At 32.7% G+C, this 22,176-nt stretch overlaps 1 protein-coding gene and 1 long non-coding RNA gene across 5 annotated transcripts; both read right to left on the reverse strand.

The window, feature by feature from the left end:
- LOC109332810 lies at window positions 833-1,723 on the reverse strand. The gene is made up of 3 exons (XR_002105948.1): window positions 1,506-1,723; window positions 961-1,158; window positions 833-861 (listed from the first exon to the last, which is right to left on the reverse strand). It is a non-coding gene; the product is annotated as an uncharacterized LOC109332810 (long non-coding RNA).
- Window positions 2,895-13,946, reverse strand: LOC109332804 (nucleolar protein 6). 4 transcript variants are annotated; one of them, XM_019567857.1, is made up of 27 exons: window positions 13,706-13,946; window positions 13,436-13,597; window positions 12,930-12,979; window positions 10,557-10,672; window positions 10,353-10,469; window positions 10,128-10,258; window positions 9,879-10,029; window positions 8,926-8,993; window positions 8,476-8,574; window positions 8,246-8,361; window positions 7,382-7,556; window positions 7,176-7,286; window positions 7,012-7,090; window positions 6,735-6,878; window positions 6,532-6,645; window positions 6,167-6,288; window positions 6,001-6,083; window positions 5,800-5,924; window positions 5,589-5,709; window positions 5,371-5,508; window positions 4,869-4,965; window positions 4,647-4,763; window positions 4,291-4,383; window positions 4,085-4,190; window positions 3,626-3,768; window positions 3,449-3,538; window positions 2,895-3,327 (listed from the first exon to the last, which is right to left on the reverse strand). In XM_019567857.1, exons 1-27 carry the CDS (start codon window positions 13,943-13,945, stop codon window positions 3,196-3,198), a joined length of 3,240 nt encoding a protein of 1,079 aa, XP_019423402.1. In that variant the 5' UTR covers window position 13,946; the 3' UTR covers window positions 2,895-3,195. The 4 variants fall into 4 exon arrangements, with proteins under 4 accessions (XP_019423402.1, XP_019423401.1, XP_019423403.1 ...); XM_019567856.1 differs by lacking the exons at window positions 12,930-12,979; window positions 13,436-13,597; window positions 13,706-13,946 and adding exons at window positions 11,179-11,340; window positions 11,449-11,689 and having other exon boundaries at window positions 10,557-10,722; XM_019567858.1 differs by lacking the exons at window positions 12,930-12,979; window positions 13,436-13,597; window positions 13,706-13,946 and adding exons at window positions 11,179-11,340; window positions 11,449-11,688 and having other exon boundaries at window positions 2,895-3,324; window positions 10,557-10,722.

Below are 22,176 nucleotides of genomic sequence, written 5' to 3' on the forward strand. Positions count from 1 at the left end.
ACAACCAAGAAGAACAAACTGTTTCAAAATGCATAACTGAAGTGGCAATATGAGATACTTGTGGAGGACATAATAAACATTGAATCAGGCAAGGTTTCCCTCTGTTGTTAATCAAAAACATTAAGCATGGAAAGTATCAGCAGTGCAGAGCAGAGGTAACAATATGATCCATCCATTAACAACATTGTATGAAACTATTACTTGAATGATTACTGAAATACCACAATTTTTGAATCAGGGTTCCCTTACACCGGTCTTCTCAAGGGTATCCTCTACTGGCCTAGTTGTCCCTGGTGTTAAAATCAACATCTCTCATGAGATGAACATTTTGTGAGAGCCCTTTTCTGAGTCTTCCAATTCTATATGGAAATTTCTGCCTCAATGTAGTAAAACATCATTTGTACTTTTAACTGAGTAATAACCAGTTTAGTTCATTGTCGTGTTTAATAAGTACTTATCACCAGATATATTATCCTGTTATTTTGCTAATTAGGATTTTTCTGGTAGATATTATATGCAGGCTGGGTGATTTAAAACTCCAATGAGGAACAACCTAAGATGCATTCACTAATGTTAAGAATAGAGAAAGTTAATGATGACCTCAGTTTAAGATGGTAGCTACAGCAGTGAAAGATAAATGCCACATAAATCTGCATTACAAATGCATATTAGAAAGAAAGTAAATAATTAAAAAGGAAGATATTAAGTTCATAAGATACATTATAACATTTTTTTAACACTCTAATGATAATTTAAGAAAGCCTTGTACTTCCTTTTAGATGATTGAAAGGGAAGAGGAGTTTCACCTTCATTGGGCTAGTCACCTTTTTTCCCAAAAATCTTTGATGATGAATCAAACAACTGTTTCAAGAAGGATAAGTTTAATCACTTACAACAGTCTTCACATCATAAACAAACACTTCTTTAATGCATACATAAATATCCACAGCATAAAATTACCTTTTCTATTGTGTCTCTCAAGCATGTCTTATGTTCTTCCATAGAAGCATGGATAAATTCATGAAAGTGATCTCTTAACTTAGACACAAAGCTTCCGTTCTCAGACTTGTTCCTTCGGCAGGATCGGACTCTCGGTGCAGGGTTATCTGGTAGTTTCTCCTCAGTTAGTGGTTTGTTGGAATCCATTCTTGGCAGTACCTAGCACAATAATCCATTGGCCATCAAAACATAATTTTAAGTATAAGAGGGCAAGCCTCGGCATAACGGAGAAACTGTTTACAGGATTTTAACTTGCAACTTCATGGTCAATAAGCATCAACCTTACTATTGCGCCAAAGTCACCCTCTGGTGGCCAATAGTCAATAGTGTACAAAATTGAAATATAGCGTTACAACAATAGACTTAATCACTAATATTCTAAGAAAACTGAACTACGAAGTCTTTCAAATTAGAAAAATTACTCACACACATGCATAAGCAAAAAAGAAAAAAAAGTGTAAATAAAAAAAAGGATAAAAGGAAAAGAAGGAGACATGGCTACATACTTTAAGTATAAGAGCAACGACAATTAAATCAGTATAACGGAGATGAATAGTTTATTCTGTTGTATGGTTTTTATAATCCCTCCTCGCTCTTCATTTCTTCACCAACTTCATCTGCAAACAACTCGTAATTGTTTTGTTTTCACCAAAATACCAACGGCGCCAAAACGTCGCTAACGGCGTCGTATATGCTATTGTCTACATGATAATGAAATGGGCCGGAACTGGGGCCCTTTTGCATTTACAATGTTAAAAGCCCATCCTAAGTTGTTGCTTCTCAAAGCCCGTTGAGCCTTTTTTAGTTTATGAATATTAAATCTATAAGCAATACCATTTTACAATAAAAAAATGGTTTAAAATGCTTCTCTTAATCACTCTCCTGCGTTATTGATTCCCACAATATAAATTGCTATCAGTGTCATGTATATGTTAATGGCATGATTTCATGAATTCAATATTTTGTGGAGTGGCGTGACATTTTCTTGCTTTGTGTTTGAGCTCGGCTCAAAACTACTTCATGATGAGTAGTATGGTAGTTTAAGGATTTGAGGGTTGCAATTCACGTTGGGTTTTAAGGCTAGATTAGGGATGGCAAAAAAAACCTGACCTATGGGTACCAGGGAGCGGGTTTTGTGATGTCCGTCTCGCAGGTGCCTGCAAATTTATATATGTAGTTTTTAGTTTAATTTATATATATATATATATATATGTATTTATTATTACTTTAAGACACATATTTACGATCATAAATTTATCATATAAATATCATATTTTTAATATAACAATTATTTTTACATATCGGTTATTACATAATATATAAATATATAATTAAAATAGAAATCTCGTTGGGTACCCGCAAATATTGCGAATTTGGCACGGGAAAATACTACCCACGCCCACTCGTGCCCATTACCATCCCTAGGCTAGATATACCTTCACAAAAGGAGAATGTGCAAAATAATGTTTTTAAGCTAGTGAGAAAGATGATAATCTATTAGGAGTCTCATTCATAAGTAGTTAAGCTATAAGATTCTCCTCAAGTTCAACTTTGTTAAAGGCATTTCCATTTGCTATTTAACATTTCTAGCAGCTATGGTTCTACTTGTAACTCAATTAAAATTAACGGTGTTTTTTTATCCTTTTGAATTTGAAGGACTAAATTACAGATTATTCGAGACATACTACTTTACTCTAACAACATTTCAACAGCCTTGGTATACTAGCAATTGTTAAGCATTTCCAAGTTGTAAGAACGAAATAGAGAAATAAAAAAGATACAGTTTCAAAAGCATCTTATATATTATGGACCATAAAATCTATGCTTTGACAATATAAATATTTATACATAATCAATGCATTATTCTTTATCCTTTCTCTATATTATTTAGTATCTAGATCATAACCTCAAGACAGCATTTCATTCCACTGAAAAACTAGTATACAGAAATAAGAAATCATAAAAAGTACACAGTATACCATATTACATCAATAAGAATCAGGACCTCTTTCTACATCCTAATTAGGCCGCCAAGCAGTGGCAGAAAAGAAAATAAACAGACCAATCTACAAAATTTCTTCTCGAATCTTAATAAAGTAGGATGATCGTGCTCCATCAAATTGGAGTTAATTTTCTAATGATCCAATTAGCTAGTGACTAAGACAAAAATCTCTGATGTTGATAATCAAAAAAATATTAATTTGTGACCCTTGGGGGCTTGAGAAAGTATATACTCCTAACAAACCCTTTCCCAACTTCACCCACTGCCTTTAACACCTTGCAAGGATCATGCCCTTCCTCAACTACTTCCTCTTGCTTCCGCTTCTTTTTAAAACAAGGGAGGGAAAAAAAAGTCATCAGAAGATCCATTTTTCTTTCAAAATTTCTCTTATAAGAAATCAAAATATATTTTGTGTGACAGTCACCAATATGAAAGAAACTTTAATACCTTTGAAGAATAAGACTCTCCCCACGTTAATCCCATAACATCACCTCCCAGGAAATCATGCCATACCTTGAATGTGGTGGGGAACTCTTTCTGCAAGAAATAAACCGGAATATCTAAATTAGTGAAGGGGATTGGGAAACATCATGTTCGTCACAAAATCATTTTCGTAGTACTTGCCTCTAAATCTCTGATGAAGCACCTTGATGGATTGAAGTCCACCAGCAACTTATTTTTAAGTTCCTCTCGACGGCCCTTCAAATCTCTAGGCAACAGAAAGGGCTGGAAAGACTTGCTAGCATGTCCTATAGCAACTTGTTTTCCTGCCAACATTGCAAATATAGATACCATTTAATTAGTTAAGCATGACTCGTGACAGAAGCAGGGAAGTATGAATGAGTTCGGGCTGTCAATAATTACTGTTCTTTAGAGTTACTAATCATTCCTATGTCATAGATTGTAACTTTTTATATAATCACGGTTGATCAGACGCACACAACAACCTGTTATTATTTCTAATAAAATTTCTGACTTTCCTAAATAAGTAATTATCACTATCAAACAATCATATCCCCCTTGCACTTGCACAAATTATAGGACAGTATAGTAATGTAAACATCCAACTACTTGGATTTTTACCCTGGTCAACTTTGGATGGAAAGAGAAGTCTTTGGGGATATGGGAGTTTGTCACCGTTGAGAAGAATTACTGCATCATAATTGTTCAAAGGAGTTCGAAAGAGGCACTGCACCAATAATTGAAAACTGCATTACATCACTGAAAGACATCTCTTCCACAATTAAAAGTTAAAACAACTAAAAAACTGAACAACGTGCTCCACTCACCTCCCATCTGTACGGACCAGTCTCTTCCTGAAATGTGAGTTTGGTCAACAAATCTGCACTGCTTCTAGCATACGCAACTAACCTTTTAAGTTCCTGTTAAAATTAAAATCATAAATTGTCAGGGGCAACTAATACCTATGTGTAAATTAGCATATAAGAAAACGATTTTATAATGCAGAGAATCCATACTCAAGAAAATTGTAGAGAATTATTCCTAGATTTAAGTGGCCTACAGAAGGGAGGAATGGGGATAGACATTGCAATTAACAAACATATGAAGAGAAAGCAATAGAAAATTAGGCCTTATGAATTATGTGACAGCTCAAATTATATCCAACTTAAAGAACCAAACGAACCGGTGCACTTGGTGATAATCCAGTCCAAGCTTCAGATGCCTTATCATAAACTGTAGCTAAGAACATCACTGGCCCTATAATTTCTCCCTGGCCTTTTTTTCTTTGCAAAAAGTTATCCTGAAAATCCACACACAGTTGTCATCAACAAGAGCAGATACTTTAGCAAAGGCCAACTTATATTTACTTCTTTCACATAATTATTTACTCAGAGATACAACTTACATTTACTTCTTTCACGTCAGTTTGGCTCAAATCATTATTAATGTCAACAACCAGTGGAGAAAAAGTCCAATCATATTGTGAGAGTAACTTCAAGAACCTGTCAATTAAATCAGTAAGCATGGGATGGTATCGTAATATTTAGAAAGACATCCAGACAGGCCGAAGCCCTTTGCAGCAATCTGATATTTCTTGAATGTTGAGTCTCAGGAGAATATACCACCCCAACTTCACATCCGGTTCTAAACCCTTAAAACAGTGAATGGCCACATGAACTGCCTATAATATGGTTTAGGATATTCCACTGAGAAAATAAGGTTTAGAAAGAGTATACTAACTCGTGCTAATTAGTTAGTACAACATTCAATATCTCCCAAGCGGAAGCTTTTGGTCAACCTTAATCAGTAAGGTAGTCCTTGTTATGAAACAATGCTAATCCTTTTTCTTTTGAGTTATCAAAATTGTGATTGCACATTAGACCAAGAACAACAATTTACAAACTTACCTTAAAAACCCAGTTATCCGCGAGCAAGGAGCATCAACTGGTAAAGGATTTAGAAAGAGATGTGCTACCAATAGCTCAACAGCCTCCTCTACCAAGCAAGCCGATAAGAGATGTGAAGCAACCCATCGTTTTGCAAGTCTTGAAATGTTAAATAGGCTAAATGAGTTAAAGATAAAAAAATGGAATAAAGCTAAACATGCAAAATTTCAAATATTGACCTAACTACTGGTCCATATATTGGGTAACGACTTTGTAATCCATTGATCATACTAGCATGCTGACTATGAATAAAAAGTTTCTTGTCAGTAGAAGGAACCCGCTTTGCTTGATCACTCCCAACTGCATGTTAAAATGGTTTGAAAAGTGAAATTTGGAAGTGGCATTCCCAATTAAATCATCATAATTTATTTAAAAAGTAGAACCACATACTTTCCTTGTTGATCAAACTAAGGCCCCTCTCATGCAAAATTTTAAGACGAAAGGCATATCCAGACATTAGCACATCCACATCATTCTCAGTGGCAGTACATGCCACTCCCCACATCTTTTGAAGACTGCCATAATAACATAATCATATTAAATATTGAAAATGAATAACATCCAGAAGCAAACAAAAACCTAAGCCCCCACCTCTCTCCAATTTGAATAAGGAAACTAGATTTTGTTTTTTCAATGGCGATTTCATCCATAGGCCAATTTCCTGAACCTTCCAGCTGTAAAGAGCAAAAGAGAGTTCTTCATAAATTATCTGTAAAAATGTCAGTTCATTGATCACCACTAGTGGATAAAATCATACCTGAATCATAACTTCCAGTGGCGGAATGCATGATGGAACAAATTTATTCACTCTGGGAGATTCAAATTTTTCATTAGCTAAAAGGTGAGGTTCAGGAGGGAAGACTGATGTAAGCCTGAAAGCTGTAAATAGCAAAAACACAGCATTAACTTGGCTCAAGCTTAAATGGGAGTTTCAACATGTATAACTTGAACACTCAAAGTCTCAAACACATAATTTTTTACTTCTTTGGAGTAAAAAAGATTTTGATTAACAATACATACACACATACACCCAAGCAATGACTTAGATAAGTTATGGGACAATATAACCTTAAAAAGTATGTATTGGAATAAATAAAATATTTGTCCAGCCAGGTAAAATACCAGAGTCTAAAGGCTGTACACTAGAAACCTTCAAAGGGAGATCTTCAATAAGACGCAAGCGCTTTGATAAAACATCAAATGCCCCTAGCAAACTTCCAGAGTATGATATAGGATCTGTCATAGGTTAATCATTCCAAAAGTATTGCTGCAGTTAGTAAGCTAAGCATAACAGACAAAAAAGGATAATTCACAAAGACTGTTACCTCCAGCACCATGAAGCAATGAGAAATCAAGTTGATCCACAGTAATTACAATATTTTCCTTGGATAGAGAAAGATGACGACAAAGCACATGTTCAGCTATATTTTTCAAGATAAGATGCCTTGTCCATTGCTCACTTTCCCATACTAATTTTTTTACAGAAAAAAACATTACCTTGTTAGACATCAAGATACTTGGTCTCAGCCAAGAAGACATGAAAGATATGTGATAATCATACTGAACCAACAAAATAAATTGTCATAACAGGAGATGCCTCACCTGTGCTTTCTGCAATTCTGCCATCCTTAAATCTTCTAAGCTCTGCTTTTTCTCCCCAAAATTTTCGAAATTGAAGAGCCTGCTTCAAATCATGAATTAGGACGGGATTGCATGCAAATAAAAACAAAATGAAAAAGGCAATGGGTGTGTGTAGAAGAATATACCTCCTCTTTACTTTCAGCACTTGGGCCAATATCCACCATCCTAAATGCCTTCTCCAAATTACTCACTGAAATTCCTATGAACAACGGCTCTTTATCAAGTACCGACAAGCCCTGGAGTTATTAATTCAATTAGAAGCAGAACAGAATATCCAAAACATGAAGTGAGTACTAAATGAGATATGTAAGATTCATGCTTGGAACCGCACATCATCTACACTCCATTGGCATTGTGTATTTCTCCATGTAACTCGAATGAACTTTACTCTATCATTCAGCCCTTTAGCTAAAATGCTGTGTATTTTCTCCTCAAATGATCTCCAGCACTCATTATCCGAACAAAATACAGAAGAATATACCTCCTTCTTTCCCTTCAAATTTATTCTATAAGAGAAAAGACACGGTCAGATAAACTTGTAGCTTTTATAAAATTGAAGCAATTCAGAATTCAAGGAACAGAATATTCAATCATGAAATACAGTATCCATTATCCACAAGGGAAAAACAAATGCAGGATTTTTATAAATTGAAAAAAAATAAAGAAGTCTCCTACATGTTATCATGTAGTACAAACAAGCATAAGCATCATATCAGTCCCGTGAGGCTGTTTACATCACTATAGATATAAAGCTTTCAATATGCATGTAACTATTCATTTCACCAATATTAGATTTCAAACCTTTCAGTTCAAATACCCTCCAATTAATCATAAGAAATTAAAAATACCAAAGCACCTTATATTTTACATCATGTAAGTAATACTTGATCCTGGAAAGCTACTTAAATTCAAGATTTGAGTCTTTGACGTCTCACTCTCACTTCATTTTCCTCCATATTTATATATCATTTATTTCCAAGTCATTCTTGCAGGGCTCTAAAACATCTTACACATTAACTAGAATGAAATTTATGTATAAAGATTAATTGGCAGTATAGCAACTAAGTACAGTATGCTGAAAATTTCACGTCGGAATGTGGAGAGAAGCATTCCTATATTGCCATCCAAGAGGCAAAGCGTCAAATAAACTATCAAACTACCAATGACAAGCAAACATTAGATAAAACATTGTTACCTCATACAATAGTCATATTTAACAGCAAAGTCTATCTTGGTCATAAAAACTTCCTCAAATCCACCATCTCCACACTTTTCAATGCACTTAAGTGTCATAGCAGCTTCTTCTTGAAGCTGAATATAAAAATAAGAACAAGAAAAAAGAAGTACAAAAATGAGTAGAGTGAGATCTGTAACGTAAAAAGTTAAACTAATGACCAAAATTGGTGTGCTAGCCGCCTACCATACCTGAGTAAAACCAATCTTAGACATTCGGAAAGCCAAATTGAACCCTCCAGATGGATGGCATATGACAACTGGAAATGACTCTTTAAGCTGCAGCCTTTGCTGCAGGTCAGGATCAAACTCTAGGGTGTAAGTGATTGAAAAATATAATGAAACTAATTGCTAATGAAGGGCCGTAAGAATAATATTGCATTAACATAATACAATATACTTAAAAGTTTACACCAGCTGAATCAACAAAAACAAAGATAGGAAAATAATTATAGATGGACCATGAATTCAAATTATATGTAAAATAGTATTCTAGAAGTAAACAATAAAAAACTTAAAGAAAACAAAAGATGGCAGACATCTGAATATCATAAGAAATATTGAAATCAAAATAGAAAATGAAAGCAAATTGTACTCAATAGTATTATAACTAGACAATTAAAAAACAGTAGAGATCTGGACCTCTTTTGTAATTTTACTCTCGCCTTCTTTTGGAAAGTAGAGCCCTCGGCTCCATGACACTGAAGTGGCTGCGAAAACAATCACGATAATAAATATCCATCAACCTTTAAAAAAATGTCCATGTTAAATGTCAAAGCCTCAAGGCCCACTACCTCCAGTTCAATGACTTCAAAGAAGCAAAATAAACAGTAGAACCATACTCATATAAATGCTAAAAATAGAAAAGTACACAAAATCATAGACTAAAAATCAAAGTCAGTGACATGACTCAAATCAAATCAGAGTAAGTACTAAGTAGCTCAAAATTTCAATGTAAATCAAATAAGTTTAAGGAATTAAGCCTCTCTATGGCTTAAAAGTATGTACCAGGTACAAAACTTAGGCTATTAGTCTATTCTAAGCACTTAAAAAATACAGTGAGGGCAAAATGGGGGTTTAATCCTATCATCCCTTTCCCAGTGTGATCCCACTGGGAAACCTGGATGGGGTCCCAGGATTCGGAGCTGGGATGGAATAGCAAATTCCATCTCAGTCTCAGTGTCGTGCCAAAATGGGATGGATCCCAGGATCGTGCATGATCCCGATGCAAATCACCTATAAATTCATAAAGAAACTACATGTGACGCAAAAATCTGATTTTGTAAATCTTTTGGCTGGAAAAGGGGTATTGCCATTAGTTACAGAACTAGCAAATCAAATCTACCAGTAAAAGAAAGGATATCATATCATTGACAAAGGTATTTACCAAATCACATATCAAAACAATGGATTTGTATCATCTACAGGACAATTACTCAAGAGTCAATTCCGTGTGATTGTAAGTTTATGATTTAACAATCAATTTTCCAATCTGAACAGATTCGCTTAATAATAGGCCAGTTATTGTACACTAACATGACTAGGAGAGTTAAAAGAAAAGTAGTTAAACTTCAAAGGTTAGTCGATATACATACCGATGAAGTTCAAGGTAAAGCGGAATATCTCAGTTGCAGTCATTGAAGTATTAAGTTGTTGCCTAGAAGCAAGATATGCCAGTATGACAGAAATCAAAAACCCATTCAGGCAATCATGAACATGTATTGAACTTCTCTGACGAGCCCACACCTAAATCAATGAAGACAAGAACTCGATTATGTGATCTCTAGTATATGTTCATAAATGAACGTGATTCAAAATGCAAAAATAATGTTTAAATATCAAACCTTAAGCAAGATTAAAGCGTCTCTTAGTTCCTTCCATCCAATAAAAAATCTGTGGATGATTTCTATATCCTCTAAAAACATGTCTTCCAGAATACTAGAATTGTACTTTGGTGTAGCCTGAAGATCAGCCCCTTCAGAATATTAACAATCCATCATTAATAGTTTGTATTGAAACATTTATAAGCTCTCTAAAAGAAACAAAATATAGGCATTGAAGGCACAAACCATGGTTCGAATCATGAATGTTATTACGCTTCAGGTTCAGCTTCGATATGCTAAATAGAGACGTTGCTGATGGAGTAATTCTCACAAACACATCAGGAACTGCAGGAAGCTTTGCAGCTGAAATATTATTTTATTAGATGACCAAGTCAATATTTTTACCCAAAATCGGCATAAGAAACTAAAATGGCAATGTTGAGAACAAACCTGGATAAACAATGAGTAACGGTTTTCTAGCTTCATTTTGTAGGGTAGACCATTCAACCTTACCAATAGATGGAGATTTCTCCAAGTACTTCTTCATCAAGCAGAGATAAAGGCACCTCTTGGCATGATACCTATAATTTAAATAATCCTTCTCATGGAAACACTCCTAACAAAATATCGACAGAAAAACAATTTCAATTAGTAACGAAACTCAAACTTTACACTTAACATTGATAAATGCTTTGCTCGGCAAAAGCATATCGCTTAGTTGAAACCTTCTAAACAAGGCGCAGGATCCTAGAGTTTATGAGTTAGCTAGTTGAATTGAAACTGTTTACCTGATACATCTAATCCATGTTTCTTAGATAGCACTACAAATATTTAAAAACATGATAGTGTGAAAATAGGAAAAGATCATTTAGCCCCTAGCTTATAAGTTATAATCTACCACAAGTATTTCATCAAATTCGAGCTTATAATGAAGTAAGTAATAACTTGTTCAAATAACCTCGGTTACGAAACACCGCCGGATAGCTTATTTTTTATCAAATAAACTAGTTCACTAGCTTAAGAAGTATATTTCAGACATAATCAAAGTAACATTAATATTTAAGTTTGGTACCTTCGGTAGCCTAACAATAAGGTCGATATTAACTTGAGGCCTTGCAAGAGTCTGTATAGAATAACTGCCACCAATCTTAATAAACGATGGCTTCTTAAACTTAAACTCCACCTTATCTGCACCAATGTCCCTAACAAATTTCGGTGCTAGGTCCGCAGTTACCTGAAACAAAGAAAAAATCAAAAAAACGTGAGAATCAGTTAAACCGTAGGCACGTGATACGAACGAAACGAGAGAAAGTAAAAAAAAAATGAATAGAAGTTATATGACCTTAAAATCATTGGGGATTTTTTCAATGGATTCTTTGACGGCGGTGACAGTGTCATCAACAAGTTTAGTGAAATTAGGTGAATGGTGAACTTGAACCTCTTTGAGTAGTTCCGTTATCTTTAACTCCGTTGAGTTCATGAAAGTAGCGTTGCTTAAACCCTCCATCGTTTTCTGTTTGAGAGAGGCGGAGGAGAAGCGCGGTAACGTGAGGAAGTGAAGTTGGAGGAGAGGTTTAACCATCTAGGGAACCTTTGTTTCCTATGTTTCAATTGATTGGGCCCATGGTAGTAATATGGGCTTGGGCTATAAATGTTATATTATGAATAGGATAATACGAGATTCGATTTTCAAAACTTCTAATTTAAATTTTGCATCCACACTTTTTTTTATCAAACTCCGAGATAAGCATCAATAATGTGTTATTTTAATGGTGTAAGACTCCACTAAATTCCAGATGTTGATTTTTTTTGTTAATGATTCAATTATTGAGAGCAACATTTGTTGATAAGAACAGTCGAATACCCAAAAAAAGTGAGAGAATATCATTTGTAGTAAAAAAATTCCAACATAAACTCACTTGATCTAATTTACCATAAATAAGCTTAAGAAAGAACAATTAGTGCCTTTTAAAAGTATTCCTCGTCCATTAGTTGAACTTCCATAAGCTCTTCTATAAACTTCATCACAAAATGAAGGATAATATGAGGGTATGTTGGGGTTTAACAAAATAGTGGGGTATCAAAATTAAATTATATGGGTGAGAATTGAATTTAAACAATAGTGTTTATCATCAATATTTAATAGAGTTTTATTAATTTTCCTATTTTTAATTTTTATTAAATTATTAGGAATAATATTTAGGATATAAACGTATAGCTAACTAGAGACTACAACATACTTTTGAATTTTTGTTGAATCATGTTATTAGGCGAATTAGATCAACCACGTTATAGCAGCAGTAAGCCCTTCAATTTTCATCTAATGATGAACAACATTTTCATTGATTTGAAAATGCTATTGTCGACCACAATATTTAAAGTTGGATCATTATGAAATGAGTATATTTCGTGTACCATTGTTATGTTTAGTTTAATGTAATCAACTTATCAAAGGAATCTATTCCCTTATCATTCGTAGAATGAAGTCAGTAGTTTGGGCTCTGTAGTGATCCAACTAAATCCATTGGTTAGTGGTACACAGTCCATCATGGTGATGAAGGACCATAGAGAATTTAAAGAACTAAAGTGCTCGAAGTAGGGCTAGTAATGAATCGAACCAATTCAGTATTCATTCAAAATTCAATTTATTATTTAGCTCGATAAACTTGGTTCATTAACCAAATGATCCAAATTTGAGCTAGAAATCAAACTCATTAAATAAATGAGTCGAACTTGAGTTGAATATAGTACAACTCGTTAGGTTCATGAGCTGACTTGATATATATATGTATTATCTTCTTCATCAAGCAGAGATAAAGGCACCTCTTGGCATGATACCTATAATTTAAATAATCCTTCTCATGGAAACACTCCTAACAAAATATCGACAGAAAAACAATTTCAATTAGTAACGAAACTCAAACTTTACACTTAACATTGATAAATGCTTTGCTCGGCAAAAGCATATCGCTTAGTTGAAACCTTCTAAACAAGGCGCAGGATCCTAGAGTTTATGAGTTAGCTAGTTGAATTGAAACTGTTTACCTGATACATCTAATCCATGTTTCTTAGATAGCACTACAAATATTTAAAAACATGATAGTGTGAAAATAGGAAAAGATCATTTAGCCCCTAGCTTATAAGTTATAATCTACCACAAGTATTTCATCAAATTCGAGCTTATAATGAAGTAAGTAATAACTTGTTCAAATAACCTCGGTTACGAAACACCGCCGGATAGCTTATTTTTTATCAAATAAACTAGTTCACTAGCTTAAGAAGTATATTTCAGACATAATCAAAGTAACATTAATATTTAAGTTTGGTACCTTCGGTAGCCTAACAATAAGGTCGATATTAACTTGAGGCCTTGCAAGAGTCTGTATAGAATAACTGCCACCAATCTTAATAAACGATGGCTTCTTAAACTTAAACTCCACCTTATCTGCACCAATGTCCCTAACAAATTTCGGTGCTAGGTCCGCAGTTACCTGAAACAAAGAAAAAATCAAAAAAACGTGAGAATCAGTTAAACCGTAGGCACGTGATACGAACGAAACGAGAGAAAGTAAAAAAAAAATGAATAGAAGTTATATGACCTTAAAATCATTGGGGATTTTTTCAATGGATTCTTTGACGGCGGTGACAGTGTCATCAACAAGTTTAGTGAAATTAGGTGAATGGTGAACTTGAACCTCTTTGAGTAGTTCCGTTATCTTTAACTCCGTTGAGTTCATGAAAGTAGCGTTGCTTAAACCCTCCATCGTTTTCTGTTTGAGAGAGGCGGAGGAGAAGCGCGGTAACGTGAGGAAGTGAAGTTGGAGGAGAGGTTTAACCATCTAGGGAACCTTTGTTTCCTATGTTTCAATTGATTGGGCCCATGGTAGTAATATGGGCTTGGGCTATAAATGTTATATTATGAATAGGATAATACGAGATTCGATTTTCAAAACTTCTAATTTAAATTTTGCATCCACACTTTTTTTTATCAAACTCCGAGATAAGCATCAATAATGTGTTATTTTAATGGTGTAAGACTCCACTAAATTCCAGATGTTGATTTTTTTTGTTAATGATTCAATTATTGAGAGCAACATTTGTTGATAAGAACAGTCGAATACCCAAAAAAAGTGAGAGAATATCATTTGTAGTAAAAAAATTCCAACATAAACTCACTTGATCTAATTTACCATAAATAAGCTTAAGAAAGAACAATTAGTGCCTTTTAAAAGTATTCCTCGTCCATTAGTTGAACTTCCATAAGCTCTTCTATAAACTTCATCACAAAATGAAGGATAATATGAGGGTATGTTGGGGTTTAACAAAATAGTGGGGTATCAAAATTAAATTATATGGGTGAGAATTGAATTTAAACAATAGTGTTTATCATCAATATTTAATAGAGTTTTATTAATTTTCCTATTTTTAATTTTTATTAAATTATTAGGAATAATATTTAGGATATAAACGTATAGCTAACTAGAGACTACAACATACTTTTGAATTTTTGTTGAATCATGTTATTAGGCGAATTAGATCAACCACGTTATAGCAGCAGTAAGCCCTTCAATTTTCATCTAATGATGAACAACATTTTCATTGATTTGAAAATGCTATTGTCGACCACAATATTTAAAGTTGGATCATTATGAAATGAGTATATTTCGTGTACCATTGTTATGTTTAGTTTAATGTAATCAACTTATCAAAGGAATCTATTCCCTTATCATTCGTAGAATGAAGTCAGTAGTTTGGGCTCTGTAGTGATCCAACTAAATCCATTGGTTAGTGGTACACAGTCCATCATGGTGATGAAGGACCATAGAGAATTTAAAGAACTAAAGTGCTCGAAGTAGGGCTAGTAATGAATCGAACCAATTCAGTATTCATTCAAAATTCAATTTATTATTTAGCTCGATAAACTTGGTTCATTAACCAAATGATCCAAATTTGAGCTAGAAATCAAACTCATTAAATAAATGAGTCGAACTTGAGTTGAATATAGTACAACTCGTTAGGTTCATGAGCTGACTTGATATATATATGTATTATTTTTTTATATTTATTGTTATTATATATATAAACAATGTTATATATATAAACATTTTGGAGTTTTTTTTTAAAATTAATTAACTATTTAAGTTGTTCAAATGAACCAATTAGAACTGAACCGAACAATTTGTGAACTTTAACCGAATCAAACTCGAGCTAAAAAAATAACTTGTTTCAGACTCGAGTCGGGTTTCGACCCGAACCAATTCTTATTAAACTGAAATGAGTTGAACTCTGGTTGAATTCGTTTGGCTCGTTCTCATCCTAGGCCGGAAGAATGAGATAATGAATATATAGTTTGGGCCTTCACTTGAGTTGCATGTTTGTAACTTTCTGTGAACCCATTTATGTTGAATTTTTTTATTTCCATCATCCCTCAACTCCAACGTCAATCTAATTTGACATTTCAGTAATGATTTTTTTTTCATGGGCTTGTACTTCAATCACGAACCTCTATCTATGAAATATTGCCCAAGCTTGTGCTCTATTGTTGAGCTTAATTGTGAAAGTCCAATAATTGGACTATGCAACCTGAATCATTAATAAGTCGTGTGATCATATATCCTCTAATATTGTGTTAAAATTTTAGAAGTAAAATCATTTAGTTATTTATATACATGTCTAATAGGACTAAAAGCCCAAAATTACAAACGAATGATCGATTGAGCAAAAGCAATATGGAACTTTTATCACTCCAGCTTATGAATTTTGAGTGGAATTATTACCAACTACTGTTCTGGACCTTAAATTTTCTTAGCATCATGTGTCAGAATCTGGGTTCAGTACGGCCAATACCGAAGATGATCCAACCAAACCAACCTTTATTTTTTTTGGCACAAGTAATTCCATGCCCTACATACGAAAATTTCATTGTCCACTACTAATAAAAAAAAGTAGCATATCTTGAAATTTTGATAGTTCCAGATCTGTCCAACGAATATATTCGTAAGTGGCGTATATCTGAAGTCCAGATATGAAATCATAAACGAAGGAAACAAAAAAAGAAACAAATATTATCAAAATTGAAATGATTAGAATAGGGCACTTGAAAGACCAAAATCCAACAACAACAACAGAGAGAAATAGAGTATAGACTTTAATCTCGTGATAACCTGCAAAGAGATTCAAACCAAGATTCCAAACGCTATATATGGGGAACCTTGAAAAATAAAGGAACTGGTGGTCTTACAGAAAAAAGGTTATACATAGGATCCAACGCTATGTTACCATCACCACTGTCCCACTTCATTCTTTCATACTTAACACATCAACCACTGTCGCCAATAGTTAATTACTTCACCAGTTTTTTTAATCTTCCTTTTCTTGAAGGAAGTGTTACTTCAACTGAATAAACCCTGACACTGTTCACTTTACAACCAAACCATTTATATTGCCTGGTATGGATGCCTCATAAAACAAACACCCCAAAATAATATAAACTTCAATAGAAGAAATTTATGAACGTAATATTTATACACTAGGGTAAATATTTATATACGAGAGTCAATACAATATTCATATTCCTCACCCAATTCCTTGTATTTATAATTGAGTGTAATATTTATACACGGTAAAGATTTATATTCCGTCAGTGATCATTCATTTATAATACTTTTATTGACACTTAAAAATTTCTTACACTTTTAATATATACATTATTTTCTCTTTATATTTAAATATGATGAACAAGTATGAATGATGAATAATATAGTAAAAATATAGGCCTTATATTGTGGGTGCATATATTTTTTCTCTGAATTCATTTGAGAAAATTTTACAAATTTAAAATACTAGTACATATTGGCTAAGAAAAAAACATATATATATATATATATATTACACTAGAAAGTGGAAAACTTATAAGATGAAAAATGTATGCACAGATAGTGATCAATACAATATATTGTCATTGTATCATTTGTAATTTATATTTAGTTATTATTATTGACTTTTTAAAATAAGTAATACGAATTAATGAGATATAATATATTGCGTGTGTATAATTCTTTATATTAATAGTGTATAAATAGTATAATCAACTTATAATCAAAGCTTCTCTACTCTTGTGAGGAAGCCCTAACCTAAAAAAGTTTTTCGCACTAAAAACTATTGAAGTACTAACTAACTCAACTAGCTTGCATTTACAGGTTCAATTTCAATTGTATCGAACCAATTTAAAAAGATGAATTTAAATTTTGTAAGTAGTTACCTATCTTGTTTATATTAGATTAAAGATATTAAAGAAAACGTGTAAGGAGAATTGTTACAATGATTTAATAAAAGTTGATTTTGATGAGGTTTTATTTGAATCTGATAAAAAAAATCATAGCATATCATACCTAGTGTTATATTTCCTTTTAAATAAATAAATATCAAGCTTAGAGAATATAATAATTTAACTAAAACAATATGTTCAGTTTTCATAACAAACACCACGATCTAGTTGTTTTTCCACATAACAAAATTGTCGTATGCTTTGTTTGCGGGTTGAACGTATTGACTCAATTAACATATTTTATTTACTACATTGTTTTTGTTAAATACATTCCTCTCTGTTATATTTTCAAAATGTAAATAGCACGAAAGGGATCAATTAATCAATCTAAAGTATCTCATGCTGAATTTAAAACTGACAAACTCCTTTGATTATTTTTTAACACAATCACTAGTCCAAACATGTACGACAAATGACAATATAATTAATTAAAACGGAAAGATAAAGTAGCAATGTTCTTTTAAGGCGCATACAATATATACAGTGGGTTTAAGACCAACCTTTGACCAAAAAGTTTAGACCACTATAGAGGAGACAATTAGAGGTTACAGAGTGTAGTCTCAGATATATTGATATTTGATACTGACAAATATCATAACTTTCTTAGATAGGACATATTATTAGGGGTTTCTCCTACAATACGATTCTACTTTTCTAAATGTTGGTCCACTGTTTCCTCCTTGGTTTACTACTTTAATGTTTGTATCTTTCTTTTCCTTAATCCTATATTCTTATTCCAATTCCATTTCTTCAATGTTGGTACTTTGAAAGAAACCTTAATACCTGGCTATACCAAAGGTGATGCAGTCAACCACAAAATCACTAGACCAATCCAATCCCTAATAAAAAGGTCTCACTCTCTCTCGTCTCGATGGATCAAATCAAATTCAAAACCATAAAGAAAAAAATAAAAATATCCCAAACCCCTAAGTAAGAGAAAGACAGACATTCCAGTTGTATCTTGTTGCTTTTGAGGAATGTCATTTTATTCGTTCCCAAAGTTTATTTTAGTAATAATTGCGAATTATACTATATTATGGCTATAAGGTATGATTTGTATCTTTGCGATACAAGTGCTATATAATATTCAAATTCAAATAAAATATGAAAGTGTGCTCCAGGCATTGTTGAAAACATTTGCATGCATGCAATGCAAACACAACCCTTCCACGATACCCACGTGGCATCTTGGTTGGTGATATTATTTAGTATAGTATCATTGAATTGATTAATTATAGGATTTTCGTCACGATTAGGCATTAGATACGTTTTTGGCAATTCCTAGTACTATTAATATTAAATATTGTAGTAGTACTATATACATATATATTTTTTATAGGATGAATTTAGTTACATCCAGACCATATCCTGGTAATTAATTTCAGGGAAATCCAATGATTTCAATTAATAAGTAAATCTAAATCATTAAATGTTCATAAAATTAATGGCTAAGATGAATGGTAAGTTTAAAAAACTTGTTCTTGAAATAATTAATCTTCGGTCATTTTTGATTGGGTGCATACATTGGGAAAGTGGAACACTATGGCAGGTGAGTCTCACCAAATCCAACGAGGCACGTAACATGATGATTAACGAGAGAGCATTACATGTAAGACTGTGCAAAACTGCGGTTGTGAGGCGGTGACTAGTAATGACTACTACAAGTAGCACACACGCACGCTCTTTCGTTTTTTGAGTTTGATTTGAATGAATAAATGATTAAGCAAATCCCAGAGTTAAGTAATTGTTTTACTAATAGCTATAATATATGATTGGTAGTGAAGAATCACGTGAGGGTAGAGAGAAAGTGTTATTATAGTAATGACAAGGTAACAAGACACTTAGCGTCTTGGGGTAAACGTAGTTAGAGGTTGTAGTTAACAAAGAGAATAGAGAGCATCTTTTGGAAAGCGGTGGTCGTCCCGTTTGTCGAACTGTACTTCATCAATCTCTATACGATCTGATTCTCACTCTTTCCCTTAATGTTTTTCAATATTTTTTAGAGAATTGGATCAATATTCCATAGGACTCTCTTATCATTATGTGGGTTCTCTTTCTTAGTAGGAGTATACTTATTTTGTTTATGAATAAGAGTCTTTTTAGCATAAGCAATTTGTTTTTATTTATTTAGAAAATCAAGGGAATGCTATGACTATATTTATAACCTTAGAATTAATAAAGAAGATATGATTATATTTATTGTATAGAGAAGGAGATCGAATTAATAATTACAGTTTTTCATGTGTACATTAAATAGTATTCAATTCGTGGATTGAGAAATGTGACAATCCTCATTTCATATTTTTGGTTAGTTGTGGTTAATATACAAAAACTACAAAAATTATTATATAATAGTATACTTTGAATAAAAATTATGAAGAAAGAGAAGAAAACTAGAATGGGTAAATAAGAAATGGGAAAATATCATTAATGATAGAATCGTAAAAGAAGTTTGACAAGTCTTGAAATTTGAAAATAACAAAATATTCTTAAAATAAAATATTATAACTATAATTTAAAACAAATGGATAAAATATTTCTATTTAAACTATAATTTATAAACTTAAAAGTTAGGAGCTTATTAATTATATTTATTCAGTCGTTTTAACTCAATCATTTAATTTATCGATTTTGAATTGTACCATACATAACTCAAAACTATGGCATTCTTGATTTGAAACATTATTTTCACCTATCACGCGTGGAGGAAAATTGGGAAACTATTTTTGTTTGAGAATCTTAATAAAAATGAGATATATAGAATTTTATTTTTTAGTATTATTACTTAAATACATCATATCACAATAAAAGAAGGACTAATCTACTCCCCCCCTTCAAAACTCACATCCACATTATCACATTGTTATGTTTTGTTTATGAATATTTAATATCTTATCTGATTTTAGATTTTGTGACGAAAATATGACATGTGTACTATTTTATTTATTTTTTAAAATATTTTTATTGAAAATGATGAAATATGATACATGTCATGATTTCATTGGCAGGGGGAGATACTCCATTCCCTTTTCTTAAACTCAACCATTCAAAAATGATAAAAAAATCATCCCAAAATATAAGAAGGATTAACTATTAAACATTTGAGTCTTGATGGTTACATTATTTAGTGACTTATTCCCATCCCAAATTCTAGGAAAATGATTTTTGTCTATATGGTACTGTATTGTTTCTATGTTTGTTGACCCAAAGAATCATGAGTCTAATGTGTGATAGACAAACACGGTAAGCCATGTATGTTGCTTTGATGATTGCAGAGTATCTCGATTGCGATACCCTTTTCTCTCTATCTCCCTTTATCTTTATCCTATTGTGATCCAAAAACCAATCAAAAACTAAGGGATCTTCTCTTCTCCTATGACTACTAATACTGTTCTCGCATAAGCAACCTGCTCCTAAAAAGCAATGTTGTGATGGGTTTTAGATTCGGTGCATGAGGATACTATCATGACAACTTTGGCTTTGTTTTGGAATCACGTGATTCCCACGGTACGGCCAGCACCATTTGGTGGAACCTCAGCTCCAAAAATTGGTTGTTGTTGCTCTAGATTTGATGGATTGGACGGCCAATAACAACTAACGTTGTGTGGGATGTTTGAAGAATGGTCATTGTTCCGTTGCAAAACATCTTATGTCTCATTCATTTCCCATTTTGATGTCTCGAGTAAGAAAATTTCATATTTAAAAAGAAAAATCATAAAAATAGAAATTAATATTTTAATATTATTTTATAAAGTTTGATAAGTTCATAACATAATAATCTTTATCTCGATCGTTATTATATCATCACATATTCATATACACACTAATTTATACATATTCTCACCCTCACCCTTGTACGTGACTCCCCAAAAACAAAAATCCTCAATCCTTTAATCAACATATTTTTATAACGATTTCAACTTACTCAAATTTAATCAATTAAGCACATATGTATAATTTGCCATATAGTTAAGGGGTCATATCTCCCCTATCCATTTTTTAAACAGATAGAGATTGGTGGTACACCAAGAAAGTAATACAAAAACTTGGAATAGCATAGTTTTTTTATTATTGAAAAGTCACATTAAATTGTAACCAATCCACGTTAAAGTTTATAAAACTTTTAAGTAAAACTTCATATGAGATAATTGCAATCCCAATAATTTGTTCAGACTCCTGAGTAATGATCGACAATTAATATATTTTTTATTGTGTGGCCATAAACAGATATTTAGCCCTTAAAAATAGCATATATTTAAGATTTTAAAAAAAATATGTATGTTCCTCCACCTCATAAAATTAAAAAAACGTGAAAAAAAGGAAGTATAATAGAAAAAGAGAGTGCATGATGAATATATTGGGATTAGAGCGTGGAGTAAAGAAAAAGAGTGAGGAGCGTGAGAATGAATAATGAGGAAACTATTCGATTTCGTAGCGAGGGGTGGCAGTTGCAGAGGCAGAGATACGGATAGAGACAGAGGTTTCTGATGAATTGGGTTTGAGTTGAGAGAGACACTAATAAAGCCTCGTGATCGGAGAATGCAGATCCATGGAAGACTGTTCCCCTTAATCACGTGCCCTCTTTTGACTATCCTCTAATTACCAATAAACCCCCATCTCACACACTATCTATGTTTCGAACAAGTCCAAAACACAATATTTAAAATTATATTACGGAACACCGATCATAATAAAGTAAAAATTAAAGAATAAACATTATTAAGGGTGTCATTTACTTTTCTG

This window comes from Lupinus angustifolius, chromosome LG18, assembly GCF_001865875.1.
Source record: "Lupinus angustifolius cultivar Tanjil chromosome LG18, LupAngTanjil_v1.0, whole genome shotgun sequence".
Classification (NCBI taxonomy): domain Eukaryota; kingdom Viridiplantae; phylum Streptophyta; class Magnoliopsida; order Fabales; family Fabaceae; genus Lupinus; species Lupinus angustifolius.

What these genes read in the sequence shown, in the direction of transcription:
- LOC109332804 (XM_019567857.1), bottom strand. Translation starts at nt 13,945, where the DNA reads ATGGTTAAACCTCTCCTCCAACTTCACTTCCTCACGTTACCGCGCTTC. An exon ending in AGAGTAAAATTACAAAAGAG is followed by an intron (nt 8,575 to 8,925) that starts GTCCAGATCTCT and finishes CCTGACCTGCAG; the next exon opens with CAAAGGCTGCAGCTTAAAGA. An exon ending in CGGATAACTGGGTTTTTAAG is followed by an intron (nt 4,966 to 5,370) that starts GTAAGTTTGTAA and finishes TTTAATTGACAG; the next exon opens with GTTCTTGAAGTTACTCTCAC.